This window comes from Miniopterus schreibersii, assembly GCF_964146895.1.
Source record: "Miniopterus schreibersii genome assembly, chromosome: X".
NCBI lineage: Eukaryota > Metazoa > Chordata > Mammalia > Chiroptera > Miniopteridae > Miniopterus > Miniopterus schreibersii.
In genome coordinates this window covers 7022512-7032145 of record NC_138104.1, presented here as the reverse complement: position 1 = coordinate 7032145, position 9634 = coordinate 7022512, and the positions used below count along the sequence as shown (strand labels likewise).

At 44.7% G+C, this 9634-nt stretch overlaps 1 protein-coding gene across 1 annotated transcript; it reads right to left on the bottom strand.

Annotated features, from left to right (window-relative positions):
• Positions 1-457: 457 nt before the first annotated feature.
• LOC308551709 (zinc finger protein 449-like) lies at positions 458-8844 on the bottom strand (the record flags this gene model as incomplete). The annotated part of the gene is made up of 4 exons (XM_081126355.1): positions 458-1200; positions 1473-1574; positions 6006-6198; positions 8386-8844. The coding sequence occupies 4 exons, from the start codon at positions 8842-8844 to the stop codon at positions 458-460; spliced, it is 1497 nt and encodes a 498-aa protein (XP_080982481.1).
• Positions 8845-9634: the final 790 nt, after the last annotated feature.

The window sequence follows — 9634 nt, the reverse complement described above, 5'->3', positions numbered from 1 at the left end:
AAACAGGGACAGCATATCCATTTCCACCTGGCTAAAATATTGCCCAGATACAGGTCAATTGAGCACATCCCCATCTATTGGAATACTGACTCTAGTAGATCTGAAAGGAAAGCTGACATTTATGTGCTCCTTACTCACTCCTATACTGTGGTTGGCTTGAAACAAACACATGTTCACCGTAAAGATTAAACAAGACTTGCCTAGACAGAAAAACATCATGTCTACGACAATGGCAAGAGTCAGTGAATACTCTGGAATTTCTGTGCCTTGGAAGATGGGTCTTAAACACAGCAAAATACACAGCTGTTCTTATAAATAAAGCTCAAACAAACCTGTTCTTCCAAGACAGCTTAGTGCAGGTTAAAGCTTTGATAGATTAGTGCCACTTTGTGTAGGAACTGTTTCCCTCAACAAATTCTCAAAGAATTCTTCTCTAAAGTGGTCAGCTTGGTGCATATTAAATCATGCCTTCCTTGGGAAGATTGTATGGCTTCTGCCCCGAATGGCTTCTGTAATGAAAAACAAGGCTCGATCTCTGTCTATAGCTTTTCCCACAATTCTCACACACAAATGGTCTCTCTGCAGTGTGTGACCCGTGGTGCAAATTAAGGTCTCTTTGTCGTCTAAATCTTTTCCCACAACTCTGACATTTATGGGGCTTTCCGTTTGTGTGGATTTTCAGGTGTTGTATAAATTGTTTTTTATTACAAAATCGCAACTTACACTCGGGGCAAGTGGATACTCCTTGACCAGAAGAGATTTTCTGGTGTTCTGAGAGGTGTGACTGCTGAGTGAATCGCTTCTCACACACGCTGCATTTATAGGGAGCCTCCCTTGTGTGAACTCGAAGATGCCTTTGTAGGTTTGACCTACGAAGGAATCTTTTCCCACAATCAGGGCACTCATGAGGGAGCTTTCCCAAATGAATTTTCAGGTGCCCCTTAAGTACCTTCTTAGAAACAAAACCCTTCCCACACTGAACACATTGGTGTGGCTTCTTTGGGGCACTCGTTTGCTCATGGGCCCTGGGGTTCCAAGGCTCTTCCTGGTTGGATCTCTCATCTCCCTCTCCCGGAGAGGGATTCTGATCATGGACAGGCAATGTGAGGTATCTGGGTAGCTGCTCTGTGGGAATTCCCAATGGATTGTTTGGCTCCTCGAGGTCTTCTGGAAAGTTGGGCTCAAGAAGTGCATTTCCATCTAAAGAAACAGAAAATGGATATACACTCTCCTCGTTTTTTCTGCTTTGACACATTTTCTCTGCCAATATCAAAATCAAGAGTATGGATAGAAACCGCAGATGTCACCATGTTCCAAGGGAAATGGAGAGCTAGGGACCGAGAAGGGTTACACTCAACGGCTAATGGTAAGACACAAACTTCCAGGTGCCATCCCCAACCTCTTTACAACCCTGGGAGTAAGGGTGAATCTTTCTTTAGTTTCTTCCCAGCAATCCATGAACCCTCACTTACCAATGTTGAAGTCAACAAATTGCAGTAGTTCTTCCAGTTCCTTGCAATCCTGTAGTTCCTTGGCCCAGGGCACTTCAAGTTCAGGCTTTGGTGGTGGGGATCCTGGCCATAAGTAGAGACGGGAGGGAGGATAGTTTGAGTCAACACAGGTTTCTGCAGAGTGCAGGTCTCTTTCTCGGACACGTGGCCTCTCCACATCTGCCTACTACCTTCTCAACATTGCTTCACCTGGAGCCTCTGGCAAGGCCTTTGTGTTGTGCATTTTTCAACGAAAAATAAGAATGCAACCCAAATGGCGGGGGGGGGGGGATCCTACTGTGCTCAGTTCAAAGCTATTTTCCTCCAATCTATGGAAGGGAAGCAATCAATTCTGGTGTGAAGTGAATGCACTGAATGAGCCCCACATCTGTTTGGGGAATGGAATTAGGTAGGTGAGGGCCAGACCGTGAATTCAATCTTCCTAAAGTGTTGCCATACCAAAACTGAGAAGCACTGTCCTACTCACTGCCACCTGAAGAGAGAGGGAGGCCACAGTGGGGGTTAGGAATGGCTACTGGAATAATTTTGGTAGGACTGTCAGCCTAAGGACAAGCAGGAGGCGTCTCTACACTCACTGTCACCCTGTGTCTTACCACCCTCTCCTCAGTGAGAGCCTCTCTGGCTCCAGCCTCTTTCCACATGCCTTCCTCAGCTCCAGCCAAGTTTAAGGGTCTGCAGTAAAGTGTGGGTTGGAAATGGCTCATTTCAGACTGAAATACAGGGCAATGAATAAATATTAGACTTAGTAAAATGACATGAGCAAAGTTAGTTTGGCTAATGTTAATGTGAAGGAACATTTAACTTTTAGGACATTGTACCAAAGCATAGGAAGGCAACTAAAATACCTTATTTTCTATTTTCATAAAGAAAAGACCATATGTTTCAAATGAAGAGAATTTAAAGTACAACTCTTCATTTTGTTTATGCTTGCATCTCAAAGGTAAGGTAGGGATGAGAGGGTATGAGCCCAGGTCAAATAAAACTGGATGTCATGGATCAAAGGACAGCAACCTTCAAGTGAAAGTGCGAGAAGTCTGGAAAGTGGGGGGTGGACAGCAGCACAGCCTTGGGGTGGCAGAAACCTGGAGGCCTGAATATCCCCATTAAGAGGGACGTGAACACAAGTTAAGAATGGCAGGATGTGTTCACATGCTGGTTCATGGACTTGATAGTCTTCAGGCTGTAGACTTCATCACAGATCACCAAGAAACCAACCCAGACACCTGCCCCTCAGGGAAAGGCAGCTAAAGACACAACTAGTCAAGGAATGAAGCAGCCCCGGAGGCAGGATCTAGCACCCAGGAGAACAAGGCCAGGAGTATCATCACCAGGCAGCTGCGTCTCATGGACTTACCACCAGTCCAGCTGCCCCTTTCTGTGCAGCACCAAACCAAAGAGGACTGAGAACTGTCACCTGACTCCCTCGCCCGGCACAGTACTCCTTGGTGCCCGCTTTCAAAGAGGCTGGCCCAAACTGGAGCTCCCTGGTGGTTGTTAACCTCACATGCTTCTTCACTGTCTACCAACCTCACCCCCACCCACCTCCCTCCTGTGTAACACTCAGATCTTTGTGGCTCAGGTGCACTCAGCCTTCACAGTCTGGACTCTCAAAGCCCTGCTCCTACCACTATCACTCACTAGTTTGCATTCCCCAACCTATGCTCACGCCCAGGTCAGCTAAGGGCAGTAACCATCCCCCTTTGACCCACCTCACACCCTTCTGACCTCAGTTCCCATCCTCTACTCATGCATTCAATAAAATACTGTCATAAATGCTGAATGAACTGGACACTGTTTCACAAGATTTTCACAGACGTCAGCCCACCTTCTGTCTGCCAACACGGGGAAAACAGCCACGGCGCTCATTACAAGGCAAGCCTGTGAGTGGAGGCGAGCAGACACTAGCACTCATAGGCTGTAGTGGGACGGTAAGTTGGTACAGTAATTTTGGAGGACATTCGGCCATGTCTATTAAAGTTTGAGATGTATATGCCCCCTAACCAATTGTTCCTAGCCTAGATATTTGTCCTGCTGACACATGCCCATGGAAAGATGCTCACTGTGTTTTATAGCTTGGCCCCAGGGCACTTTGGTCAGTCAGAAGTCATGCCTCGATGCCTACTTCAGTTGGCAGGGCTCTTCTCTTTACCCTCAAACGCCACAGTAACCAGTCCAGAGGTTGTGCTGGAAATGAGCCTAAGTTAAGGGCATGAAAGAGCCCTCTTTGTATTGGGCCCCAGATTGTTCATTTTTCACTCCCGGCTGGGACTCCTTACTCAAAAGCCTGCAGGCGCCAAACTCAAATTCTCACATATCCAATTACTTAAAAATTAGCCCCCAGAAGCAGATTTTTAGCCATTTAGAGCCGACCTCCTTTCCACAGCTAAGAAAATATCACCCCACAGCTGCTAGCCACTGAAAAGTTGGAGCCTTCTGGTTATATGACCCCAAATTGCTGTTGCCCTTTGGAATTCTCTGACCTATAGACTCCCAGTGTGCTACTGGGCTATGACATCACCAAGACAGGTAAGCCCCCGCCTCCCCCCCCCCAACCCTTGCTCCCTGGGGAGTTCCCTTGTCCTCCCCTTCCGACCCCTGGCTTCCCTCACAAGCACACCTGACAAAGAGTTGCCCAACAAAGCTTGTGTGTGCTACTGCCAACTCCTGGTCATATCTCCTTCCTAGATCAGCCCGCAGATCCCTTGGACCCTCTGCAAGTGGTAAGGAGGATGAGACTTTGGGGATCAGGAGGTAGACATGGAGACCTCCCAGTCAGTAGGACAAAGCATAGTGTATCATTTTAATCTGTGATGAGAAAGGGGTACTTTCCTCTCCTCCTAATGGATATTATTTTACTTGTTACATCATTCTATCTCTCCCTTGTTAAATATACTGGACTTTCCTGTGCTTTAGAGAAGGATGTATTCAAATCAAGAGCAATAGTGCTGCTCAGCATCATATATGATCTCTGTACCTGGCACTGTTGCTAAGAGAAGAATATTCACATGGGAATGTTCTACGGGAACTCATACGCAGAAAGATGTATAATTCAACCCACTGGCTAGGTTCTGACACTTGTTGCAGGCATACACACAGAGATACAGATTTTTAAAAACTTGTTAACGCATCAGAGATGTAGGTAAGGTAAAGAATGGGATATTAATGGCAATATTTTATGTAGTTTGGCTTCGACCTTAATGGATATACATATGTCCTTTTGGGTTTTTCCTCCTGGTCACCGCTATGGAAAACAAGACAGAGTCCATGTCCCTACATGCCCAGCACTTGCTAGAGCAAGCTACAAAACTCGTTACCAGGATGAAATGAATAAATGCGGAAAGCAAGACAAATTCGTGACCAAACAACCACACTGTGACAGTATGAGATGAATTCCATGTGGGTGGTGGCATTGCACAGATCACATATGGTCCTACTCTTGGTCCCCTGGAAGGGACCAAGCCATCTTTTCCAGGGAGAGGGTGGGGTCTCACACGTACTCTTCCCCATTGCCTGCCAGACACTCAGAGAAGAGAGATGGCACTTGGAATGGAAATCACAAGAGAGAGGGTAAAACCATAGGTAAGCACCAGAGCTAGAATTTCTATTGGCTTCAAGAGCAAATGGGTCCCAAGTGTCAAGGATACCCATTCTCATGCACTTAGGACACAGAAAGCAAGGATCCCAGGCAAGGTACCTGAAAGCTTAACAGATTTTTGAATTCATATATAACAATCTTTTCTAATATGATATCTCCCAGGGTCTGCCCAGAGAACCTTGTGCTTTCTCCCTCTATAAAATCCTGCCAAGTCCTCGACCACCCTCGAGACTTCCATGAACTTCTAGGAGACTTTCTTCCCCGGGACTTTCTCCCCCTGAACTAACTCCTGTATTGCCTGCAGCAGTGGTTCTCAAAGGGCAGTATGTTCAGCACTCACCTAGAGAGCTTGTTTAAAATGCACCGCAGGTGATCCTGATACGGAGAATCTGCTTACCACGCTTGGAGAAACGCTGTTCTATCCATAAAAATGGATAGGATAGGTATTTGTTTTACTGGCACAAGCAATTAAATCCTCTTAAAGGATCTGGAGTGAGTATATTAATAAAGTACCATGTTTGAATGTGGCTCTTATGTTATAAGAGCAACTGAGGCCCTTGGGACCCACAACACCACAGATTCCACGGATAAAAATTGGCTGGGGAGATTAATCTTCATTCATACTACCCAAACTCTCATCCATTTCCTGTATAACATTCTGAGTCAAAGCCTCCTTCCTGAGCAGGCTTATTAATTAGCTTAAGGGATTTTGAATCCTGTTCGATCCAATACTGGGCTTTGTGTCCAGATATTCCCCAAGAGACACTCCCTCCTACTACTCTTTATAAGAGCGATCCATTTTCATCCAGTATTCGGTGTTTCTAACCAACCCCAACCCTGGACAGCTCCTGAGCTCTCAAAATAGAAATCAAGGAAAAGAAATAAAACCCTTGCCTTACCAGGGTCCAGAAAGGACTGGCCTTCCCCAGCAGCATTGGGGCTCAGCTCCTGTAGAGTCCAGGCCTCTGCCAGTGGGTCCTCAGGGTCAGGTTCCATTGCTTGCAGTGGGGGTACCTCCAGGTGGACGTTTAAGGATATGTCTGCCATGTCAACCGTTGCCAAATCTGCCAAGAGCTTTTCCTGACTATCCATCTGGAGGAAATGCCAGAACACATCACTCTAAAGTCTATCTAGACCAGCAGTGCCCAGTAGCAACATAACGCAAGCCACCCAAGTCATTTAAAATTTTCCAGTGCTCATATGAAAAATAAAAGAAATAGGTAAAGTCGATCTTAATAATATGCATTATTTAACCCAATACATCTAAAATATCATAATTTCAAAATGTAATCAGTATGAAGAATTATTAGTGAAGTATTTCACCTACTTTATTTTTCACCTTAAGTCTTCTGAATGGGGTGTGCATTTCATACTTACAGCATATCCCAATTTGGACTAGCCACATTTCTAGTGCTCAAGAGCCACCCTTGGCTGGTGCCTACCATGCTGGCAATGCAGAATGAGACTGCACAAAGACAAAATTTCATGTGGTAAGCCAAACAAGGAAGGGAAACTATAAACTCATTCTACCCTAGGGGCAGGAAACTTTGGAAGAGTCCTGTTCATGCAGGCTAACTGCAGAGCCCCATCTACACCCAAGCCTCCAGTGCCCCTGATGCCCAACTGGAAGCACTTTCTCTCATCCCCAAAGATGCTGCCCTGTGCTCGGCTATGGCATGGCCTCAAAAACTTTTACTTGGTGGTTCTGAACTGAGGGCATGGCCACCGCCCCAGAAGGTGCTTTGCATATGATGGCAGGTGATGGCTTTCAGAACTAGTGGGCGGAGATGGGAGTATAGATAATTCTGGGTAGCTCATTTTGTTAGAGAGTCATCCCGATGAGCTAAGGTTGCGGGTTTGATCCTGGTTAGGGCACATACAAGAATCAACCAATGAATGCATAAAGAAGTGGAACAACAAATCAATGTTTCTTTCTCTCTCTCTCAAATCTATAACTAAAAGAAAATAATTTAGTGGGCGGGGATGGGAGTATAGATAATGCACAGAACACAGAATTGTTCCAGGTCCCCACCAACTTTGGAGTGTCTCTCGCAAACTTTCATGTAGGTAAAAAGAACCTGTCAAGACTCTCACCTTGTTGGTCATATAATCACAAAATATTTTTGTATATTTTAGCAAAACTATAATTTTCTAGGTGAGCGCTACTTTGGAAATCAAAGTCACGGTGATGTAAAGTACAGCATAGGAAATATTGTCAATAATATTGTAATAACCATGCATGGTGTCGTGTGGGTACTGGATGTTATCAGGGGGAACACTTTGCAATGTATATGATCATCTAACCACTATGCTATAGACCTGAAACTAATAGAAAATAATACTGAATGTAAGATTTGACTTTGGGCGGTGGGCACACAATGCAATATACAGATCATGCATGTGTCATAGAAATGGACACTTGAAAGCTATATGACCCTATTGACCGGTGTCACTCAATAACTTTAATTTTTTTTAAAAAGAAAAAAGTTTTAAAAAAGTTTTTTTTAAAAGAAAGGCTATACTACCAATTGCTCAGATTCACCAAGGTTTTTTCCCATCTTGGAAAATCACACCACCAGCAGCACCACTGCTCATAGTGTTTGAGCTGTATCAGTCTGAATTACTGCCTGTCGCCTTCACAGTGAGTCTGTGCAGAGGGGCAAGCATCTGACAACTTCATGAGGTCTTCTGGCGCACTCAAGCCCAGACATGTGCACGTTGAAATGTTTTCTTAGTTTATAATAAACTACCTACCTATTCCTTTATATTCCTTCTAGAGTCTACTTGACTCAGACTTGACCAATTTTGCTTGCAAAGAGTTATGTAGTAAATATTTTAGGCTTTGTGTGCCACATTCTGTCTGTCACTAACTCTCCTTCTTCCTCTTTTTTAAAACAATATTTTAACAGGTCAAATCCATTATTAGCTTACAGGGTATACCAAACAGGCTGTGGGTGGATCTGGTCTGCAGACCCTAAAGTGTAATACTGGTGATTTTTGAGGAATGACTGTAGGTAGGTTATGGGGTAGGTTATGTATGAATTTCATTTAAGTATATTTACTGGGGCATTAGGAAATATTTGTTACAGAAGGGGAATTGGCTATGATGAGGTTGAAAACCACTGACCCATATGTTTTCTCCAGCAGAAGAGAGCCATGAAAACAACTGTGGAGAAATCTTGGCCTGAAGAATGACACAGACACAAAAGTCTGATCCAATACCACCTGCCTCTGATACCCCTTTGGTCTAGTTACCAAGATCCCAAACTCTTTTCTCACCTGTGTCTCCAGTGTCTCAGGTTTGGTCTGTAAGTCTTCTAGGAGTGACACAACTTGTGTCTCCGGTGTCTCAGGTTTGGTCTGTAAGTCTTCTAATAGTGACACAACTGTCTCCGGTGTCTCAGGTTTGGTCTGTAAGTCTTCTAACTGTGACACAATGCTTTCTGTAGTCTCTGGGCATTGCTCTGTCACCCAGGTCTCTAGCTCCTGGGGTATAACTGTTAGGTATTGTTCCAACGTTAGAAGCTCCATCATCTGTGACTTAGAACGAATCTTTGGCTTCAGCCACTCAGAGCAAAGCTCCAGGAGTTTGTTGAAAACTTCACGAGGCCCGGCTGCTTCTTTGTACTGGAACTGCCTGAAGCACTGACGGAAGACTTCAGATTCTTTATCACAATCTTGAAACACCAAGCCCAGATTCAAGGAGGCCTGGATTGCAAAACTGAGGGCAGTATCCATTACCCCCTTCCCTCAGCATACAATTGACCTGGCATCTGAAGTCTCAGGTTCCAATTTGTTTCTTTGTGTATTTCCTGGGTGTAGACACCTACAGCTGAGGAAAGGGCAAATGAGAAAGAACCAGGGGTGGTTACCAGAGGACCTCATCTCCCTTATTTGCTTGCCTTTCAGCAAAGCCCTAAAGTCACAGGTTGTAATCTTTAGGGAAGTTTTTTAAATCTGATGAAAATGTTCCGGGACTTCTTTAAGAAGAAAGAAAGAAAAAGAAGATCAGTTATAAAGAATAAAATAGCAATAAATGCATACCCATCAATAATCACTTCAAATGTAAATGGTTTCAATGTTCCAATCAAAAGACATAGGGTAGCCCTAGCTGGTTGGGCTCAGTGGTCAGAGCGTCGGCCGGCCAACTGAAGGTTCTGCGGTTCGATTCCAGTCAAGGGCACCTACCTTAGTCACAGGTCAGATCCCAGGCCCCTGTCAGCGCACGTGCTTGCGGGAGGCAACCAATAGACGTGTCTCTCTCACATCGATGTTTCTCTCTCTCTGTCTCTCCCTTGCCCTTCCACTCTCTCTAAAAAATCAATGGAAGAAATATCCTTGGGTGAGGATTAACAACAACAACAACAACAACAACAATAAGACGTAGGACTGCTGAATCAATAAGAAAACAAGACTCGTATATATGCTGTCTACAAGAGACCCACCTCAGAAGGATAGGCAAACACAGACTGAAAGTAAAGAGATGGAAAAAGATATTTCCCGCAAATGGAAATGGAAAAAAAACCCT